This window comes from Canis lupus, chromosome 1 (assembly GCF_048164855.1).
Source record: "Canis lupus baileyi chromosome 1, mCanLup2.hap1, whole genome shotgun sequence".
In the NCBI taxonomy this organism is placed as follows: Eukaryota; Metazoa; Chordata; class Mammalia; order Carnivora; family Canidae; genus Canis; species Canis lupus.
This window is the reverse complement of record NC_132838.1, coordinates 64,856,900-64,880,438: the sequence shown is the minus strand read 5'-3', so window position 1 is coordinate 64,880,438 and position 23,539 is coordinate 64,856,900. Positions and strand designations below refer to the sequence as shown.

The 23,539-nt window shown below is 42.6% G+C and overlaps 1 protein-coding gene across 1 annotated transcript in view; it reads right to left on the bottom strand.

The window, feature by feature from the left end:
• RNF217 (ring finger protein 217) overlaps positions 1-3,853 on the bottom strand; it is a 132,433-nt gene extending 128,580 nt beyond the window's left edge. Inside the window, exon 1 of the mRNA XM_072777346.1 lies at positions 2,981-3,853. Coding sequence (XP_072633447.1) covers positions 2,981-3,853 — 873 coding nt within the window. The remainder of the gene's footprint in view (positions 1-2,980) is intronic.
• Positions 3,854-23,539: the final 19,686 nt, after the last annotated feature.

Sequence of the window (23,539 nt, the reverse complement as noted above, 5' to 3'; positions counted from 1 at the left end):
ACCTTCCTTCAAAGAACTCGGCATCCCCTTATAGAAGAACGGGAATGTAACCAGGCAATAGTCCAACTCACATTTAGTAGGCATTTTTAGATATTTGTATAAAATGCTGAAGAGAGGCGGCTCCCCTCTATTTTCTTAAATGATGCTAAACAATGCACTATTTGACACAAATTCAAAAAATGGCGAAAAATGTCACTGATTACTTTTTCTTTCAAATATATCATTTTCTTTTAAAAGAGCGTAAGGGCCCCGCAAGTTCTGGCTTAACAGATTTTAGTCGGTCAAACCCAAGAAAGCTTATAAAATGAGAAAGAAAGCACTCACTGTGCCCTTTTGATCTGGCTCAGAAAGGCAACAAAACAACTCTGTAGTCTGATTTTGTTTTGCTTTAGGACGGGTATGTCAGTACAGATCGTGGTCTGCAATTCTATTTCACCGATGAGGAAATTAAGGCCTAGAGAGGTGAAGTGACATGGAAACACAGACCCTTTGAGTAGAAGGGACCTTAGCATTAACACAGACCAGAAATGTTACAACCACAGGCCTGCATTTTTGTCCAACTGGGAAAAATGCCACTTTCATATAAACCAAAAATCTGTCTAAACAAAAAAACTTAGAATATTTCTAAGTTTAATAGCAAACTTAGCAAACCTATTCTTTTTGTCTGCTTTAAGACTTTGTCCTCTGTCTTAAACATTAAGAAGCTCAGAGTAGAATTTGGTGCCTAAGCAGAATAGTACTTTCTGGCCATGGTGACCCTCATCCTCTCTGTCACTCAGTTCTTCCTAAATTCGATTAACTATTAGTTGAGGGTCGGTCCAACAGCAGGGATAAGGATACAGCAGGGAACAAACATGTATCAATTTGTCTTTGTGGAAAGAAACTTTTTTCGGTATAACACAGTATGTGAATACCATGAAGAAAATTAAAAAAAAAAAAAAAAAGGGAGATCTGAGCGTGGAGTGAGGCTAAACTTTAAACAGTGTGGCCAGGGAAGGCCATTTGGATGACACTTGCATGCACCACTGAAAGAGAGAAGGGGGAGGAGTAAGCAAGCAAAGGGAATGGTATCTAGGGGGATATTCCAGGCACAAGGAACAACAAATACTAAAGCCCTGAGGTAGAGGCGTGCCTGGCCTGCATGACTCATATTTTTCTTGTTTATTATTTTAAATAAAACATGTTCTTCTTTATTGAAAGTTCTGTCCCATACTTTGGAAGAAAATCAGGGACGTTCGTACAATCCTAATGACGACAGGCAAGCTTCAGATTCGCCTCCGAGAAGTTTTTAGTGGTTGTGCAGGATGCCGCACGCACCCTGCCACCCCTCCACTCCCCATTCCTTCTCTTCTCCACTACAGATCAAAATACTGACTTCCTCAAACTAACTTATGGAGATTTAAAAAAAAAAAAAAAAACATCTGCTTTGGGGAAAGGGAATCAAACTGCAATGCAGAACCCCACCCCCCCACCCCCAATTCCGACTACCTCCCTTGAACTTCTAAACCCCTGCATTTGTATCCAGCCTTTAAGTATTGTTACCCTGTCGACATCTCATCACGAGCTACCTTGTATTGTTCTTGCTCACACATCTGCTCTCCTGGTGACTTCCTTGGAGCAGGGCCCCTATCTTGGGAACGTCTGAATCCCACCCCAGGGATCTGCACGGGGATGGCACCGATATCTGCTTGCCGATGATGTCAGAGCAGCTACCACAATGAGAGCAGACATTCCTGCCGGTTTAAGTATCTGTTTGGGGCTAAAGCATGAAAGAGACACCGGCCTCTTCCAGGCGTTTGGATAATCTCCACCGTCTTGGCCACCTTACTGTTTGTGTAACATTCCATTCCCTCTAAGTTTCCCTTCGGGTTTTTGGTCGGGCACAGGACACACTTTGAGTCCACACAGCAGCGTGGATTACCCACCAAACACAGAGGAACCTCCCCGTGTGGGATCCCGGTCCGAACGCTGCGGCCAGTGTCATGAAACCCTATGACGGGAAGGGCACTGGACATAAAACTGTCACACACGAGACAGTGACCTCACAGTCCGGCCAAGCAAACAGATACAGAAGGAACAACTGCAGTGCGTGCAACACACGCGGAAGTGTTTTGCAAGTATGTAAGCAGGGGCCTAAGACTTTGCCAAAAAAGTTGGCACCTGAACCACCAGGGTTTTGGCAAAGACCAAGTAGGCCAACCGGACAGGGGATCAAAGGGCATTCCAGATGGTGCTCAACACCGACAGAGGCCGCCAGACTGGAAACTGCTGTAAGAAGTCCTTCCCCACCGGTGAGGGGAAGCTGGTCTCATGCACTCTGCAGCTTTCCAAGAAAAAAAACAAGCTTTCAAATAAGGAGCTGAGGAGGAGAGTGTCAGCACTGCTTGTTTTTTTGTTAAACCTCTTGGCCTCGCTGCGCTTTGTTTTGCTCGGTTCTGTTCCCTCTTAAAGTACCGCCTGGGCCCAGCTTCGGGGAGGAGAAGTACCTCACTTTGCTGGGGAGGAAGGAAGCCGCTAGTGGGCAAGGGCCCAGGCCTGAGTAAATGAATGAATGAATGAATGAATGAATGAATGAATGAATGAATGAAAAAAGTAAGTAACACTTCTCGGCCACATACAAGTGGAGCAGCATCAAATACTCCCTCATGGGGGGGGGGGGGAGGCGGGGGTGCAGGGAGCAGGGCCTGAAATATTAATTCCAGTCCTTCGCTTGGCCAACTCCATGCAACCTGACAGTACTTTGGGGCCACTCTTTGTCGGTCTCTGGGACACCCAGCCTAGGAGGCACCCTCGTCGCCCAAGCTCCTGCTTGGCAGTTTAGTTTTTAAAAAGGGGGAAAAAAAGACATGCAGCAGGCGACAGTCCCCTGAAGCCGGCTGCAGCTGAAGCCGGAGGCTCCCGCGGAGGGAGGTCGCGGTCGGGTCAGGGGCGCCGTCGGGGGGCGCGGGGAGGCGCGGAGGGGGCGGCGGCGGGCGCTCACCTGGGAGCTCAGGTAGACCCTGAGGCAGTCCTCGCACACGGCCTTCTTGCAGCAGGGCAGCGGCTGGATGGGCTTGTCCTCCAGGCACACCCGGCACATCAGCACCATGAGGGGCCCGTAGGGGTCCCCGAGCCCCGCCAGCTGCGGGTAGGGGGGCGCCCCCGGCAGGCCGGGCGCCGCGGGGAAGGGCTCGGGCGCCAGGTAGAAGTCCAGCTCGATGCTGCCGCCGTCGGGGGCGGGCGCCGGGGGCGCGGGGGGCGCGCTGGTCACCGGGGGCGCCCGCGGCGTGGGCGTGGGCGTGGGCGCGGGCGCGGGGGGCGGGCGCTGCGGCTCCGCGGCGGGGGCCTCGGGCAGGTCGTTCTCCACGCAGAACACGGAGCAAAGCACTTGCCTCCGCGCGGAGAGCGGGCGCCGCGGGCCCAGCACGTCCAGGACCAGCTCGTCGGCGGCGCGGGCGCGGGGCCCGGGCTCCGGCTGCGGCTCGGGCTGCGGCTCGGGCTGCGGCTGCGGCTCCGGCTCCGGCTCCGGCTCGGCGGGCGCGTGCAGCGGGGCATCTCCGTCCCCGCCGCGGCCCCGGGCCCCCCGCTCCGGCTCCGGCTGCGGCTCCGGCTCCCGCTCCGGCTCCCGCTCCCGCCCCGGCTCCCGCTCCCGCCCCGGCTCCCGCTCCCGCCCCGGCTCCCGCTCCCGCCCCTCCCGCAGCCGCGCCCGCAGCGCCCGGGGGTCCAGGGGCCCGGGGAGCGCCAGCCCCGCTCGCCGCCCGCCCCGCTCCGGGCCCCGCCCGCCGCCCTGGGGCTCCGGGCCGCCGTCCGCGCGCGGGCTCGGGGGCTCGGGGGGGCCCGCGGCGCCGCTCAGCGCGCCCTGCTCCTCGCCCATCGCCCGGCCCCGCGGCCCGCGCCGCCGCCGCCCATCCAGCCCCCGGGACCCCCGCCCGGCGCCGGCGGGCAGCGGGGGCAGCGGCGCGGCTCGCGGATCCGCTTCTGCTTCCGGGTCCCTCCGCCGCCGCCCGCAGTCCCCGCGCTCCGGCCCGGGAGCCGCGCACCGGGGAGCCCCGCCGGCCCGCCCCCCGCCGGCCCCGCGCTCCGCCCCCTCCGCCCCCGCCCCCGCCCCCGCCCCCTCCCCCTCCCGCGACGCCCGGCGGCGCTCATGCGGGTCGGGGCGGCGCCGGGGGGCGGGCGCGGTGCAGGGGAGCTGGGAGGCGGGGTGCAGGGGCGGGTCGGAGGGGCCCGGGCCTGTGGCGCCGCCGCGCCCGGGGAGGTGCAGCCGAGCGCCGAGCGCCGACCCGCGGCCGTGGCCTCCCCGCCGCCCCTGCCCGCGGCGCCCCCTCCCGCCGCTGCCCCGCACGCGCACCCTCCGCACCCCGCCCCGCACCCCTACCCCCCCCCCGCACCCTTACCTACTCCCCTCCCCCCGCACCCCTACCCCTACCCCCTCGCATTCCTACCCCTACCCACGCACCTCTACCCCCGCACCCCTCCTACCCCCCGCCCCGCACTCCGCAACCCCGCACCCCTTCCCCCTTCCCGCCCCCTCACCCCTACCCCGGCACCTCTACCCCCCGCACCCCTACCCCGCACCGTTACCTACCCCCTCCCCCGCACCCCTCCCCCCCGCACCCCACATCCCCTCCTTACCCCTAACCCCCCGCACTCCTGCATTCCTCCCCCTACCCACGCACCTCTACCCCCCCACCCTCCGCACCCCTCCGCACTCCGCAACCTCACACCCCTTCCCCCTTCCCGCCCCCCGCACCCCTCCCCCCCCCGCACCCCACATCCCCTCCTTACCCCTAACCCCCCGCACTCCTGCATTCCTCCCCTACCCACGCACCTCTACCCCCCGCACCCTCCGCACCCCTCCGCACTCCGCAACCTCACACCCCTTCCCCCTTCCCGCCCCCCGCACCCCTACCCCGCCGCCTCTACCCCCCCACACCCCTCCCCGCACCCCCCGCACCCCTACTCCCCTACCCCCGCATCCCTCCCCGCACCCTCCCGCCCCCGTCCGCACCCCTCCCCCTCGCCCTTCCTCACCCCCCCTCACCACCCCCTTCGGGGCTGCCCTGGGCCGCGCACCAGCCCCGGACCGCACCCCCGGACCTGGGTTTCTCTGGGATCCGCCGAATCCGAAACCCTCCAACGAGGCGGTTCGGAGAAACGACGCGCAATGTGCTGGCGCTGCGGCCCCTGCCTCTGCCGGGTCGGGCCGGGTCGGGTCGGGCCGCGGGTCGGCCTCGGGGACCGCAGATGCCCCCGGAGCGCTCTGTGCCCCCTGCGCCCGCCGGGACCCCGGAGCTGATACCTAAGAGGTGGCCCTTTCTCCTCCGTGTCACTGTCCCTTTAGGACATTTTTTTTTCTTTAACCCTTTAAAGATCACAGAACAGGTAACACGAGGTCGTGAGATGACTTGGCCTAATTACTAAACTGGATCATGGGGGGGAATCCGGGGGAGTTGGTCCCATTAGCATAACCGTATTTATCTCCCAGCGGGTTTCCAAGACAACAATTACATTTCAGCCAGAATTTGATTATGTGTTGATCTATCTTTATTTTACAGGAAGTGTTAGTCACCCAGACTGGTGTGTTTTAGTTCCCTAAAGCCAATGAAAACATTGTGGGGAAGCCAACCCTTGTTTTTTCATCTTGAAACGGAATTCAATTTACACGTTCATCTAATAGGACGAAGTTGTGAAGTGTGTAGCTTTTTTTTTTTTTTTAATCTCGAAGTCGTTATTGGTTTGTTTGAAAATATTTTCCGAATCAGTTACAAATGCTAGAAAGGCAACTAGCTCTGCACCGCAAAGAGAGCAGAGCAACGTCCAAGAGCTTTTCTGTCCTTTGTGTCTGATGCTCAGCTGCACCCTGGAGGGATGAATCCAATCAATCAGTGGAAATGCCACCTCATTTATCAGTCTGACCCAAGAAAGAAGAATTCTCATTTGGAAGAACAAATGCTATTCAAGGATTTTATTTTATTTTATTTTTCCCATTTTGGCTGATCCATTTCCTGTTAACTGCTATTTTCTCCAAATGATAACCTCTAGTGTTTAATGTTCGAAGGACAGGGACAAGAAGCCTACATGGAAGTGCCCTCTGTATATGCCATCTGACAACTAGTCCTCTTTTCTTTCAAAAGAGACACGAAAGTAATCTGTGTTTTCCAGGTGACAGCAGGCTAAAAGTAAGACCAGGGTAACAATGACGAATACAAAGGAAGCATGACCCCCCAGTGTCCGTAGGAATCAAACACCTTGAGGTCCTGGCACAGTGTGGGGACTGCCACCCCCACCCATGTTTGCCATAGGTGTTCCAAGGACTCGTTCTTGCAGGGCCCACCACCTTGCTCCTTATCCCGCAGGCTTCAGTTCACTGGTGGCGGCTTCCCTCGCCACTGAACCGACTAGAAAGTCGCTGCTAGAAATCCTGAAGGCTCCCCCAAACTCTCAGCCCTTTTCCTTGCCGTGACTGCCCTTCTGCGGGCCTCATCTATCTCTGCGAAAAAGAGAACTGTGGCATGTGGTATCTTCTCCCTCCAGACAGACTCAGACTTGCCTAAATCCTGGGCTCAGCCTCCCCGGTGTTCAATCTGGGACACTGGCAGCATGAAAACGAGTTAAAATGCAAAGTTAAAATTCCGGTCAGACCCATCAATTTCCCCTGAAATGAAATGCATGAAGCACCTATAATGATTGTGATGACAGGATGCACTTTTTAAGGACTGGCTGAAAACATACTTACCATAGCATAAATCTCAGTTATCTACCACAAGCTTCATATTCTCAAAACTGAGACTATCTGCTCCACATCACGCTGTGTACAGCTGTTAGTACAGCATGAGCACTATCTGTCGCTACCAGTTTGAACTCTCAATATTTTTTAATCTGCAAGAGCTCTGCACCTAAAATAAATAAATAAATAAATAAATAAATAAATAAATAAATAAATAGTAAAATAAAAAATAAAAAGAGCTCTGCACCTTCCCCGAAACCACGACTGCCATTGGGAGACAGTGTCAAGTTTGAGAATTGACATAGTCAGCTGCTGTAGATGGATTAAACATTTTTTTCTATTACCGCTTCTCTTATCTTGGCCTTTAAACATGACTTATTTTTGGTGCCCTTGAAAATTTTTCTTCAGACATTAATTTGAACATTAAAAAGCTGAGATTTATTAACTTATTAGAAAAATGTTATGAGATGTCAGAAGAGCTATGATTCATTTTAATTTTACGAGGTAAAGGTGAAACTAATTTCTTGCCTGCTGTGGAGAAGAAATGCATAACATTTAAATATTATAAAATAATTATATAGCAAACACCTGACTTGTTTCTCTACCAGTCTTTCAGATATCCAAACAAGCAAGAAGAAATAGAAATCATTTAATTTTTAAAACAAATTCATTTCCTGTGGCACCTGGGTGGTGCAGTGTTTTAAGCATCCAACTCTTGGTTTTGGCTCAGATCCCGATCTCGGTGTGAGATAGAGCACCCCCACCCCACCCTCCGCCACCCATCAGGCTCCTCGCTCAGCACAGTATCTGCATAAGATTCTCTCTCTCTAATACATAATAAATAAATAAATAAATAAATAAATAAATAAATAAATAAATAAATATTTTAAAAATCCACACATACAAATTCACTCCTGAAGAGGAATGAACAGGATGGAATGGTCTTCTAGGTCTGCTCCTGAAAGACACAGTGGAATGTTGATCCTCACTTTCCTGTTCTCTCTTCTTCACCCGTGGAGGAAGAGAGCCTGGAACATTAAGGGAAAGAGCACCAAGAAGAAAAGAAAGGGACACAATGGTTTCCCTTTCTTTTTCTACCTTAAGTTTCCTAAATCCAAGTAAGAGGCTTTTATAAAATAAAGCTAAAAAAAAAAAAAAAAAAAACCCACAGTTTATTCCTTCAACTTCTAGGATAAAAGCCTAAATGCTTGGAATGTAGATGAAACCAAGAATAAAAAGGAGGACAAGGAACATAAGGAAAGGAGGAAGGGGAAGAAAGCGAGAAGGAAGAAAGAAAGGAAAGAGGGAAGAAGAGAAGGAGGGCAGCAAGAAACGAGGGGACGAAGTTTATCTATTACTACCCAAAATAACCACTTACACATCTTTACTGTATTGAGATATTTCATTCAAGTGTTTGCATCTATGTGTATAAGAATATATTAAATGGGGATCCCTGGGTGGCGCAGCGGTTTGGCGCCTGCCTTTGGCCCAGGGCGCGATCCTGGAGACCCGGGATCGAATCCCACGTCGGGCTCCCGGTGCATGGAGCCTGCTTCTCTCTCTGCCTGTGTCTCTGCCTCTCTCTCTCTCTCTATGTGTGACTATCATAAATAAATAAAAAAAAAATTAAAAAAAAAAAAAGAATATATTAAATGGTATATTCCCTTTTTCTGCCTTTTTCCCTTAGTAATATATCCTGAATATTTTCCATATAGTTAAAATATCTGTACATCAGCATGATTCATGACCATATAGAATTTTACAACATACATGCATCATAATGTATTTAATCAATTCTATTTTATTTTTCAAATTAGATTACTTATGAGTTTATGGTATGTAACACTTAGGGGTGCTCGGGTGGCTCCGTTAGTTAAGTGACCAACTCTTGATTTCAGCTCAGGTCTTGATCTCTGGGTCCTGGAATCAAGTCCTGCATCAGGCTCACCATTGGGTAGGGAGTCTGCCTCTCTCCCTCTCCCTCGTTCCCCCTCCCCCCACTCACAGGCGCGCTCTCTCTCTCTCTCTCTCCTTAAAATAAATCTTAAAAAAATAAAAATAAATAAAATAAAATAAATCTTAATACATTTTCTAAAAAGATATGTAACATTTAGCATATGTTAATATTTACTTATATTAGCATATAACCTTTGTTACCTTCCTAATATACCATAGCATAAAGTCCTAAAAATTAAATTGCTTCAAAAAAGGGGTAGATGTACTTTTGGGGCTCTTGGCACGTATTATCACAGAATCTTAGCACCGATTTATAGTCCCATCAATAATGAGGCTACAAGAGAGTCTACTCTTCTAACCATTCTAAGGAGATTTTTTTTTTAAATTCAAAATGCTGTAAATAACATCTCACTTTTTAATTAATGAGTACATTCTCTTAAAAAAGGGCAAGATCAAATATTAACTGTCAATTACCCTTTGGGTATTTACAATGTAGCATTACGTCATTACGATTCTCTATTCCTGAAATTATGGTTCTGACAGCTTCCTTTCCTCATGTTACTCTTCTTGAGTTACCTCTTTGCCTCTTCCAAAGTGACAATAGTGGTCTAAAAGTGTTCGGAGATAAACTCAGTCATAATTAATACCTCTACATCCATAATACCGATCCTTGATTTCTAAAACACAGATTCATTCATCTATTTGAGTGCACAAACTCATTCCCAGATGAGTACTCTGCCAAGGAAATCCCATCTCTCAACCCACACTGTGGAAGCTCCTTAAGACAAAAAGAGGTCCACTAACTGCAAAATTGACCCTTCCTGGACAGAGAACTGGTTCGGTTCCCTCCCCACTGAAGAAGTCACCAAGACCTTGCAGTTTAAAGGTAACTCAAACTTTCTATGATCGTGGCTATGGTTTTCCAGAAAGATGTCAGCCCTGGCTCTGCATATGGAATCCCCAACCTCCTCTTCCCAAGGCATATAGCGACATGAATAGAGAGGTATGTTCTCTTCGTTCCTTAGCTTCTCTTTCTAAAAAGGATGTCAAGTCACAGCCTTCCCCTGACAGGCTTTGTTTATAGCATAAGTCAGGAGAATTTACAGCCTGGCTCCTCCCTGGACCTGAGACTGGAATGCTTCATTGGTTAGGTAAGCAAGAGCAAGATAAATCTTTCTGTACAGCCCCCAGTACCACCGTTGCTAGGTGATTCACAGTGAAGGAAATAATTTTGTTCAAACTAAAGGATAATCAAGCATCAAAGTAACAGAGCCAAAGATGCACTTGTACAAAACAATACTTTTAACTCTGAAGCATAGAGATTTTTCTTAGCAAGAGGAAATCACTTCCAAATTAGGGAAGAAGTAAAAGGTTATTCAGACCAGATTTGTTTAGAACAATGGGAAATGTTTACAAAACTATGTTAAGTTAAAAAAGGCAAAAGAAAAAAAACCAACAACCATGTAGTGTGTGATATGCTTACAACTATGTAGGCATATATATTACAAAATAAGGACAAAATTAATAGAAGTTATTGTATAAGGTTGATGTTGTTATGATTCTCTTCTTCCTAAAATTTCCAAAATATTATTGCTTTTAGATTGGACAAGAGAGAATAAGATTTTTTTAAAAGAATAAAATAGTTTCATCCTAATGAACAGAGAAATAGGCTTAGTGTTAATAGATGTTATTTGCATGTGTCCTTGTGACAGTTAAGCTAAGCAAGTTTTCCTATTTGTGTTACAATTCAATTTAAGAAACATTTTCTGAATGTCTATTATATCCTATGTCAAGCTCTGGAAAATTTAGCTTACTAATTTGTTCAATGGAGAAAAAAATTCCTTTCCCCCAATTTTCCTTTATTATTAAATTTAAAACATCTGAGAAACACTTTAAACTCTCCAGAGCATATGTTACCTGTATGGGGAAGCTCAGTTCCTGGCATTCGGCACATATATTACTTTTCAAAAAGCGTCTCTAAAGGACATAAACAATGACAAAATAGTCTCCTTAGTGACGTAAGCATTATATGGAACTATGGTTCTCAAATTATGTCCCAACTTGCCCTGAGGCACAAGAGCAAACTCCTAGGGGCACAGTGGGATATTCAAAATTCTTGGGTTACCTAGCTGGCTCAGTTGGTGGAGCAAGTGACTCTTGATCCCAGGGTCATGAGTTTGAGCCCCATATTGAGGGTAGAGATTATTTTTTATTTTTATTTTTTAAAACATTATATTTATTTATTCATGAGATACACAGAGAGAGAGGCACAGACACAGGCAGAGGAAGAAGCAGGCTCCTCATAGGGAGCCCGATGCGGGACTCGACCCCAGGACCCCAGGATCATGACCTGAAGCAAAGGCAGAGGCTCAAACACTGAGCCACCCAGGTGCTCCAGAGATTACTTTAAAAATAATAAAGTAAAATAAAATTCTTCAAGGAATCACAGAATCACCTCTTGGACACCATGAAAACAACTATTGGTAAGTTGTTTGGACCTAATTACTAGTAGGGATTTCTTTTCGCCCATAGAGCACCATGAAAAATAACAGACGCAGCCTGCTGCCATGGACTGAGAAGGCTTGGAAGTTCAATTGAAGACCTTAGGCTCAGGGCAGAAACAACAAGATAAGCACCTTATGCTCTTAGAAATCTATACTCTAAGTTTACAAGAGACATTTATGTAGTCAAGGTTAACTTTGCCTACAGAAAGATTTGATCCTTGCCCCCAGCCCCTAGGAGTCCCCCCTAGGCTCCGCCTGCAGGAAATGAGTCTCTTTGTTGACCTGGAGTCCTTAGGCCGTGCCACATAGTCTATGTGAACAGTGTTATTTATGGTGGGGGAGGTCTTAGGTCACGTGATATCAGTTTGACCTCTGGAGGTGCTGGGAACTAAGAGTAATCACATGGGTGGTTGGGTGGTTAGCCATGTGTACATCACTGACTTCCAATAAAAACCCTGGACACCAAGGCTTGGTGAGCTTTTGGGCCGGCAGTATGCCATTTATGTTGTCACACGTGGTTGCTGGGAGAAATAAGCACTATTCAGGCGATTCCCCCGGGAGAGGACAGCTGGTGGCTTCATGCCTGGTCTCTCTGGAAGTGTACCTTGTATATGTTTGCCTGTTGCCGATGGTAATCTGTGTGTCCTCGTGCTGTAATAAACCTTTCCCATGAGTAGGCATGCTTGCCGAGTTCTAAAGGTCCTAGAGAATCAGTGAAACTGAAGGTGGCCTTGGAAACTTCCTGAACTACATCACTACAGATATGAAAGTTCATTAGCTTTTACAGGTTTTTCGTTTTCTTTGTTTTCCCAAGCAGAAATACCTGTCATTGAGCAGGTATGGTATCAATTACTGCAAGAATAAGCCAAGTTTAATATAAAAAACAACAACAACAGAGGAATAGGGTCCCCTGGGTGGCTCAGTCAGTTAAGCATCTGGCTTCAGGTCAGATCATGATCTTGGGGTCCTGGGATGGAGCCCCACAGTTGAGCTCCATGGGGAGTCTGCTTCTCCCTCTCCCTCTGCCTCTCTTCCTCTTCCCCTCTCCCCACTCATGCTTGCTCTCTCTCTCTCTAATAAGTAAATAAAATCTTTAATAAAAAAAGAAAAAGAAATGCATTATTTTGTTCTTGTCACACAAGAAAGTTGATTGCCTTATATAACAGAGATAAGGAATGGGCCCTTCTGTTTTGCAGGCTGCTTGAAGTTGGCTTCGCCATTTTGCTTGCAACATCTAGCAAAGGATTAAATGATTCTGAAACTTTTTAAGCTGACAGTTTAAGCCATTCGGTTATATTTATTCTTAAGTTATGGAAGATAATTATCTATTTATTTCTTAACACACTTGCTACCAGGTTGGAATGGGAGAACCCAGCTGCCTTTGGGGGCTGTTAAATACCACAAGCTGTTTCTCAAACATTGTGGAATCAATAAAGCTCAAAATATTTTCTCAAATACCTAAAAAAAAAAAAAAAACTCAATATGCAAGTGTCTTAAAAAGCTCTTTATTCACATTTTGCTAACTCATTTGCATTTTATTTTTTCTTATCTTGATAAGACTTTGAAGTTCGTATTATGAGCTTTATGAGGATGGTGGCTTTAATCCCATAATTATATAATGGAAAAGCTCCAGACTAAGTAAATTTATATTTGTATCCTAGTCCCATTTTGCCATTAATTGTCTAATGCTAGGCCTCAGTTTTACTTCTGTGAAATGGGCAGATTGAACTGGATGGCACTAAATTTCACTCCAATATTAAAATTATCATCTTCTATTTAACCAGTAGATAATAATCCCTACTTTGTGCATATCGTCATGAAATATATAGGTGAACGGTTATAAACGATGTATATATCATGATCCATGCCCTGAGGAATATCTCAATTAAAGAGAGAAGACAGATGTCTAACTACAATACTAAATGATTTTGGTGGATGTGATTGTAGAACTATAAATTCAGAAGTACTGGAGCTACAATGCAGGGGGTTTCTGCTTTGGTGGATCTCAGGACATTTCATAGAGGGCCTGGAAGACAAGTTATATTTTTAGAGATGGAGAAGATTTGTAAGGATAGTAAATATTCCAGTAGAAGAAACCATGTGAGCAAACACGTGATAGCAGAACGCATGATGGTGCCTTGGGTGGCAGCTAGTAGTCCTGGTGTCCGATCTTACTGGCATGTAGGAAAAGGACAAGAGATGAGGCAAGAAAGATAAGGTGTCGCAAAATTGTTCAGCAACTTTGTGTTGGATATCGTATTTGTCCTGAGTCCCCTTCTGCTTTTGTGTTCTCTCTGCCCCTGGAGGCTGACGCCTAGGGATTCACACCAGGGGCTCCAGTTGCCCTCCGCCACCCAGTGAAGTTCAACCAAGGGAAGGTGCTAGCAGGTGATCAGAGAATTGGAGTGTTTATTTTTCTGACTCTCAATCTGCCAAGTCCCTGGAGGCTGTCTGTACCCTCCCTCAAAGGCCATAGGTGCTATCATCTCTGGATTCTGAGCATTTCTTCCTTTGGGCCAGAGGGAGAAGTATTAGTTTCATGGGGCTGCTGTAACAAAAGACTGCAAGCTAGATGGCTTACAACCACAAACACTTAACTGTCTTATATCTTTCTGGGAGCTAGAAGTCTGAAATCAAGGCAACCGCAGGGCCATGCTCACCCTGAAATCTGCAAGAGAGAATCCCTCCAGGGCTTGTAGAAGCATCACTTCAATTGTTGTCTCTGTTGTCACATGGCCACCTTCTCCCCACATGTTTCTGTGTTTCTTCTCTTCCTCGAGGCACCTCAGTCTTAATGGATATGGGCCCATCCCACTCCAGTGTGACCTTAGATTAACTGCAAATCTTCCTGTTTTAGAAAGACATAAGATTACTGATAGGAAATCAGGAAAAACAAAAACAAAAACAAAAAAATACCTGGAGCCATATTTCTTTTTTTGTCCCCCTTCACCACTTTGCGTCTATTGCCATATCCCACAGATTCTATCTCTAATGGTGACTACTATTTAATAAATGTCGAGCATCTACTATGCGCCAAGCCCAGTTCTATCCACTGGGGGCAGAATAGCGGACAAATGGAAAAAAAAAAAAACAAACAAAAACCATACTCTGTTGTTGTGGAACTTAAGAAAAAAAAAAGAAAGGGGGAGAAAGTTAAGAAACAAAGAAATAAACATAGCTTATGTCACTTGAGTAGTATGAGGAAAACAAAACAGAGCAAAGGGCTAGAAATGACTGGGGATGAAGTATATGAGGGTGGTGATATATTTTTGTTTTTATACATATATTGATTATATATATATTTTTAAACACATTTTGATATATTTTGGTTAAGGAAGGCCTCAATGACAAAGGAACATTTTGAGCAGCAACCAGAAGAAAGAGAGAGGGGGCCACACGTATGACAAGCAGCATCCCCGGCAGAGAGAATGTGGTCAAGGCCACGGAGTAAGCATTAATAAACAGGAAGATTTGCTGGCCTAATTTAGTTATTTTTGCATTTTACATTTCGGAGAAAAAGTCAATCTTTCATTTTCAACGTCATTTTAAAAGTCCTAATGTTAGTCATACAAGTCAGTAAATCCTATGAGAAATGTGAATAGGTTGTGACTCATAAATACATTTTTAAGATGGTGCTTCTGACTTGTATTAGGTTCTTCTACCATCAGATTCTATTGATATTATTCTGTCTGGGGTTGTGGCTGGGAATTCTAGCACATTTTCCCCCTTTCCCTCAACTTCGTGTAACTTATGATGCCTATGCCTCATCATTTTATGCAGTGCTTCCTCTTTTACATCAAATAGTTAAGTTAGAGAATTAGTCAATGTGTTTAACATGATTATCCAGCCTGTTCTGTGATGCATGATATTTGTTATTTAATTACTTGCTTCCAATTTTAGACATGACTAAGAGATAATGTGAATTACAACTCAACAATGGTGGATGGCACAGGCTTTCCAATACCTAAGAAACCGTTCAGCATCATGCCAGCACTGCTCAAAATGACGTCTGTGTATGAAATTCTACGGGCACACGGGGACATAATCTGCTGACCTCCATTTGTCAGAGTGAGTCATGGATTTGCAAATCCTCTCAGACCCTATGCTTCAGAGAGGATGTTATTATTTTAAGAATAAAATATACCATTTTAGTTCCTGGGGAAAATAAAGTAATAAAATTAATATAATTTTTAATGTTACCAGTGATAAATAACTGTCCATCAACTTGAATCAAACAAGACTTGATTCTTGGGAAACCGTTTTCTTTGTTTCCCCCAGAAAAATTTTATGATTAATAAGGCATTTAAAGTCTAGATATAATTCTTTCTATTTATGCTCATTAAAATGCAGCAGTGAAAACTGAGAGTGTATGATCATTCATTCGTTTTATTTGCAATGATCACTTGAAAGACTATTAAGTGAATTGTTAAAAATAGGAACTTAGACATTTAACTTTTATTTAAGAATTATTTTCAATTAAGTTATAATAAACACCAAATCATGGCATGTTCCTTGCTAGGGAGGACTATGACTGTTGGTTACATGAATTTTCCTCTAATTCCAAAGCAGCCAGATTAGCTATGCAAAGGTTAGCTGTGGAAAAACATTGTGAAGTGTGTGTGTGTGTGTTGGTGTTTCCTCTATCTTGCCTTGCAGCATGGTATTCTGGTTGGGATCTTATGCTGGTCCTTGGAAAACAGTGTCACCCATATACTAATCTGGCTCAGAAATGTTCTCCATTATTCCTTCTATCAAAGCTTACCTTACCTATGTCCAATTCCCTCAGGCCTTTGGCTACCCCCCTGCCCCCCCCCCGCAAAGACAAGGGGCAATTATTGTCATCAATAATAATACCACACATATCTCCTATCTATACTACGAATTACAATGTGTTTTCATGTGTATCATGTCATCTGGTTCTTCAACATTAGACAATAGAATGTCTAACATACGGAAGTCTGCATACTACAACCTGCCACCTGTTTTTGTACAGCTCCCAAGCTAAGAATAGTTTTTACATTTTTAAATAAGCTGTTTAAAAAAGAAAAATATGAAACAGTGCACAATGTCTAAAATGTTTACTATCTGTCCCTTTATAGGTGAAGTTTTCCTATCCCTGGATTAGTATTATAATCTTTATTAAAAGGTGATTAAAACAGAGGCAAAGCTACATACAGGGGATGAGCTAGAAGCCCTTTGACTTTAAATCTATTTTTAACCAGTGCTATTGCTTGCACTCTCTCTATTTCTCTTTCTTTCTCAATTTCTTTTGCTTAGAAAGGAGTGAGAACAGTTAGTCCTTTCTCACTAACCATAGCCTGAGATTCTGCTGACCTCACCCTGCTTACTTACCTGTCTCTTTGAAGCTAGTTGTTGTGAGAAGGCAGTGAAATAGTAAGTAAACAAGACAAGGGGAGAAGAAAGGATGGGAAAATGGGAGAGTTGCACTAATTTTTGAAAATCAAAGTTTCCAAAAAAGAATAGGAGTGATACTTACCCTTGGTTTCCCTGAATTCAAATCTCTCATATGAGCAATTAATAATAAGAAAGATGAGAAGTAGGAAGAAAATGAAGAATAAGTATATATTGGACATTAACTTTGTACCGAGATCTCTTAAGATGTGCTTTTATAAATATTATCTAACTTAATTTTCAACTTATACCAGTATTGCCCTATGCATATCAACTACTCAGAAACCTCTGTGATTCTTAGTAGCTCATGAAGTAATACGGTCCTAAAGATATCCAACAGAAAGAGTAGATAGAGTTAGTAATATGTAGTGATATACTACAGAAGTAAAATCCCTAGAATATACTACGGAAGTAAAATCCCTAAGGATATGGTTCAAATAAACCTTTTTAAATTTATATTTATGTAAGTAATCTCTATACCCCATGTAGAGTTTGAAATCATGACCCAGAGATCAAGAGTCACATGCTTTTCCAAATGAGCCAGCCAGGTGCCCCTAATCCAAATAGCTTTCATTGGACATGCAACATCAGGAATCTTTAATTCCCATCTGTGTTAATGTTTAAATCACATAATCATTTGGTCTTTAATTTCTCATTTGCATAATTAGAGGGTTTACCTGGATCACTTCAATTTATTCCATCTCTAAGGGCTATAAGTTTGAAATACTACCACTAGCTAAACTAGATAATTACATCCTTCCAGGCTTAAAACATGCCAGCAGTTAAAACAATAAAATGCAGCAGTGGAATTATATTAGGATGTTGACTCTCTTGAAGGCAATGAAAATAAAGTAGGATTGAATTCAATAGAAAATACAACTGTTTGAAATAATTATCTACTTTCCTTGACATGATAGCCACTATAATTGAACTTCTTTTCTTAGAGACTTAAAAGTTCTATGTGTTTTTAAAATTTCAAAAAATTAGAACCACAAGTGTTGCTTCTATAGCCATGTCAGTTCCCAGTGGACTGAGCCTCTCTTATATAACAGCTATAAACTCTACATCAAAAACAAAAGTGAAACAACACAAAGACAAACAAAACAAAAAAACTACCTGAAATCTCTGGACTATGAGCCCAAGCAGGAGATTCTGGAAGAGAGTTGACTTTGAAAGAAGGAACTGGCTCATGATGCGTCTCCTGTTTCTATGCCGTAAGCCTAAGGACAGACCATTGTCCATGATGAACAGAGTGGCAGAAAATCTGTTAGAAAACTCAGAGGTTTGAATGGCCAGAGGACTGTTTAGTGCAACATCAACTGCCAAAAAGTAAAAGGGAAATCCCATAAGGAGAGAGCCAGAAGGGTAAGCCACAAATTCTGTGAATTCATTCTGTCAAAATCTCTGGAAGACCCTGAAACACAGATGCTCGGGGCAGCCACCAAACAGCCAAGCTAAGGATAAAATAATTAAACTGAGATGGAAGCTGCTACAAAGTGCAGCATTTATAGTTTTAATCTAGCCAAGTTAATTACTTGTTAAAACAAAACCAACACGTAATTAATAAATATCCAAATCCAAATATCTCTAAAAATCAACAATTTGGAGTAATAAAAAGACTTGAGAATTTCTGCATCATTCCCAATATTCAGGATGCAACACAAAATTAGTTGACATGAACAACAAGGAAAATATGACCCATTTTCAGAAGATAAAACCATCAACAGAGACCGCACACAAGATAACCCAGATGTTAGAAGTAGAAGACCAGGACTTTAGAACAGATAGCATTTATGCTCAATAAGATAAAGAAAATCTCTTCATAATAAATTTAGAAAACTAAGTAAGAGTACAGAAACCACAAAACAGTACCAAATGAAAATTCTAGCTGAAAGAATACAATATCTGAAATTTTGAAATTCACTGTATTGGTATAACATCAGAATGGAAATGACAGAGAAAAGAGTCAGTTAAACTTGAAGATACATAAATAAAATTTATTTAATCTGTAAAGAGGAAACATTTTTTTCTTGTTTTTCTTTTTTTTTTTTTTTTTTTAAGATTTTATCCATTTATTCATGAGAGACACAGAGAGAGAGAGAAGCAGAGACATAGGCAAAGGAAGAAGCAGGCTCCATGCAAGGAGCCTGATGTGGGACTCCAGAATTGCACCCTGGGCCGAAGGCAGGCACTAAACTGCTGAGCCATCCAGAGATCCCCAGAAACGCTTTTTTTTTTTTTTTTTTGAACAGCAAAAGCCTCAGGTACTTGTGAGACAATAGCAAAATATCTAATTCACAAGTACCTGAAGTCTCAGAAGAGGAGAGAGGCTTGGAGATGAAAAATACTTACAGAAATAATGTCCCCAAATTCCCCCCAATTTAACAATCCATTTATTCATGAGAGACACAGAGAGAGAGAGAAGCAGAGACATAGGCAAAGGAAGAAGCAGGCTCCATGCAAGGAGCCTGATGTGGGACTCCAGAATTGCACCCTGGGCCGAAGGCAGGCACTAAACTGCTGAGCCATCCAGAGATCCCCAGAAACGCTTTTTTTTTTTTTTTTTTTTGAACAGCAAAAGCCTCAGGTACTTGTGAGACAATAGCAAAATATCTAATTCACAAGTACCTGAAGTCTCAGAAGAGGAGAGAGGCTTGGAGATGAAAAATACTTACAGAAATAATGTCCCCAAATTCCCCCCAATTTAACAATCAAATATTTCAGCCAACTTTCAGCAAGATAAATAAGAAACTATGCTCATCATATTTGTTGGAAACTAAATAAAAGAGAAAAATTTTAAAGCAATCAGAAAAATGATGTGTTACACACAGGGGAACACTGTTTCAAATAATCACTGACTTATCTGAAACTGTAGAGACCAAAAGATATTGGAACAGCATCCTTATAGTGTTAAAACAACAATACAAAAATGTCAATCCAGAATTGTGTAGCCTGTGAAAATATCCTTCAAGAATAAAGCTTAGGGGTGCCTGACTGGATTGGTTGGTAGAGCATGTGACTCTTGATCTTGGGATTGTGAGTTCAAACCCTACATTAGATGGAGGGATTATTTGAAAATCAAAGAATATCTTTTTTAAAAAAGAGAGAGATATTAAGTAAGGACACTTCAGATAAAAGAAAAAACAGAAATTACTACCAGAAAACCTACCATACTATAATTGGTCATAAAATTCTTCAGGCTGAGGAGAAATGATACTAGATATCAATCTCTGTACTGATGATGACATTAAGAGCTTCAGAAGGGGGATCCCTGGGTGGCTAAGTGGTTTAGTATCTGCCTTTGGCCCAGGGCGTGATCCTGGAGTCCTGGGATCAAGTCCCACATCGGGCTCCTGGCATGGAACCTGCTTATTCCTCTGCCTGTGTCACTGCCTCTCTCTCTATGTCTATCATAAATAAATAAATCTTTAAAAAAAAAAGAGCTTCAGAAATGTAAAGTGTTGTATTGTTATAAGTATAAAATATTTTTTGTTTTTATTTCTTTAAACTCATATTAGTGTTTAAAGCAAAAATGACATATTACTTTCTGGGAAATATCTTTATTCTGAGTTTATTCTTTTCTTTCATTTTTAGTTTTAAAGTGTCCTATCTTATAAGACAAGAGTTCATCTTCACCATTTCTATTCATTAATATAAGAAGCTAGCTAATTCAATAAGAAAAGGAAGGAATATTAGGGGAAAAGAAGTTAGTTTGTCTTTATCCACAAATAACACAATAGTTTACAAAGAAAATTCTATAAAACCTGCAAAGAAGCTTTTAGAAGTAATGAGCATATATAATAATATCATAGGAATCAAAATTAATATGTAAAAATCTATTGTGTTTTATGTATTAGCAGCAATTAGGAAATGAAATTTAAAAATGATTTTAAATAGTGTCAAAAACATAAAATACTTGGCAGTAAATTTAACAAAAGTTATGAAAGACCACTACATTGAAAATTACAAAATATTGCTGAGGCAAATTAAAGAAAAACTAAGTAAATGGAAAAATATACTATGTTCATGGATTCCAAGATGCTATATTATGGAGAACTTAATTCTCCTCGATAGATCTATAGATTTAATACAATTTTAATCATAACTCAATGGCTTTTTTGGGTAAAAATTAACAAATAGTTTTAAAAATTTATATAGAAATGCAAAGGATCTGAATATGCAAAGTAATCTTGGAAAGGAAAAACAAAGCTGAAGGATACATGTTATCTGATTTCATGATTCACATGACTACATAATTCTTTTTTCTTTCTTTCTTTTTTTTTTTTTTTGACTACATAATTCTTAATAAATCAAGACTATATGGGTATTCCCCTAAGGATTAACCAACAGAATAATGGAACAGATATATACCTCAGAAATAAACCCATGATTTATAGAGTCATTTGGTTTTTTTTTTTTAAGATTTTACTTATTTATTCATGACAGGCACAGAGAGAGAGAGAGAGAGAGGCAGAGACACAGGCAGAGGGAGAAGCAGGCTCCATGCAGGGAGCCCGACGTGGGACTCTACCCCATGTCTCCGCGGGCTGAAGGCGGCGCTAAACCACTGGGCCACCCGGGCTGCCCATCATTTGATTTTTTAATAAATGATCCAAAACAATATAACAAAGAAAAGAACTATTTTCAATAAGGGATGCTAGAATAAAGAATTATTCATTTGGGAGAAAATAAACCCTGACCTCTACTCTCATACCACACATAATAATTTATTGGAGATTGCTCTTAAGCCTAACTCTAAAAGCCTTAATCATTGGGTTTTTAAGGAAATCATGGTAGAATGTTTTTGTGACTTGAACATAGGCAAAGATTTCTTAGATTATGGAAAATAATGACTATAAAAAGCAAATTGTGAAATATCAATTTATCAAATTTAAAATTTGTTCATCAAAGACTCATGTAAAACATCACTGAAGCCTGGGAGGAAATATTTTAAAAACATGTATGTAATAATAAAAGACTGGTATCCAACTTGTATTAATAACTCCTATGGCTTGACAATAAAAAAGTAAAAAACCAAAAACCAAAACAAAAACAAAACACACACACACACACACAAAAAAAAAAAAACGAGCAAAGAGTTTGAAGAGAAAATTTCACAAGTGAGGGTATATGAATGACTAGTAAGCACAAGAAAAAATGTGTACATCATTAGTTGCCAGGAAAATTAATTCAATTAAAACCTTAAAGGGCTACCTCTACATAGCCATTGGAATGGCTAGAATTATGTTAATGAGAAAGTTGAGCAAGTGGAATTCTCATACATACTTGCTGATATGTGAAAGGGTATAACAACTTCCTAAAAAGTTATAACAATTTACTGTAAACATGTGTTTATCCTATGACCTAGTAATTCCAACCCTAGGTATTTACCCAAGAGAAAACAAAAAATATCTGTCTACAAAAAGACTAATAGAAGTGTGATGATAAGAGTTTTATTTATAATAACCCAAATTAGAAGTAAAGGGAATTTATTTAAATGTATGTATTTAATATACGGTATAATTATATAATATAAATACTAAAAACTAAAAAAGTAAAAAGCATGGTCTATTGATACACACATTAACAGATAAATTTTTAAGATATTATGCTAAGTGAGAGATAACTGATACAAGAGTACCTGGTATGTTATTTCATTTATTTGAAGTTCTAAAACAGGCCAATCTAATACATAGTAGGAAAATTATGAAAAACAAAAAACAAAAAACAGAAAAATAGTTGGCTTTGAGAATAGAAGGAGGAATTGCTTAAAAAGGAGCATGAGGAAATTTTCTAAGGTAATATCTTGGTAAAAGTTTAGATTACATTAATATATTCATTTATCAAAGCTCAGAAACTAAGAGAAAATGTAAACATATTTGAATATGAATGTTCATATAGTTGAGGGAAATGTACAGATGTCATAATGGATGGAATGGAAAGGTGAGCAGATGAATAGATATGTGATAAAATAAGCATAGTCAAATGTTAATGGTAAAATCTAGGTGCTGGGTTCATGGTGCTCACTATAATATTCTTTCAGATTTTCTGTACACCAGAAAACTTTTATAATAAAATGTGAGAAAAAAAATTGAAACCAGGAATTACATTGTGTAAATAAACAAAAGTTCATCTTACTTAGAAGTCTTGAGTTTACTTAAAGGCATTTTGGAAAGTCTCTTTATACCCCATGCATCTACATAAGCATTTGGGAAAAAGATCAATTTCCTATTAATCTATAGAGTCTTAAAGTTGATTCTTAGGATATTATTTTAACATCAGCAACCTCTTTAGTAATTTACAGATAAAGACAAAATAAATTCTTTATGAAAGGGAGAAAGCTTGAATAAGGTGCTGTAGATTGAATGTTTGTGTGTCCCCAAAATTTATATGTTGACATCTAATCCCTTGATTTGATGGCATTTGGAGATCGGAGCTTTGGGAGCACTCATGAATGGGATTTGTAGTCTCATAAAAGAAACCCCAGAGAGCTGCCTTGCCCTTCTACCATGTGAGGTTACACTGAGAAGGCTATGAACTGAGAAGCAGACTCTCACCAGACACAGAATCTGCCAGTGTCTGGATCTCCGGTTTCTCAGCCTCCAGAAATGTGAGAAATAAATTTCTTCTGTTTATAAGCCACCCAGTTTATGGAATTCTGTTATGGCAGCCTAGACTAAGGCAGGCAGACTAAGACACTAGGCCTAAGAGCTTTATATAGAAGTTCAGAGTTAATCCAGAGTGGAAATTTGAGAAGATGGCTCCAGGAGAAATGTGACCAGATTCTTACATGAAGAGAAAGCTCCAGGGACACCTGGGTGGCTCAGTGTTTGAGTATCTGTCTTTGGCTTGGGTCGTGATCCCGGGGTCCTGGGATCGAGTCCCACATCAGGCTCCCAATAGGGAGCCTGCTTCTCCCTCTGCCTGTGTCTCAGCCTCTCTCTCTGTCTCTCATGAATTA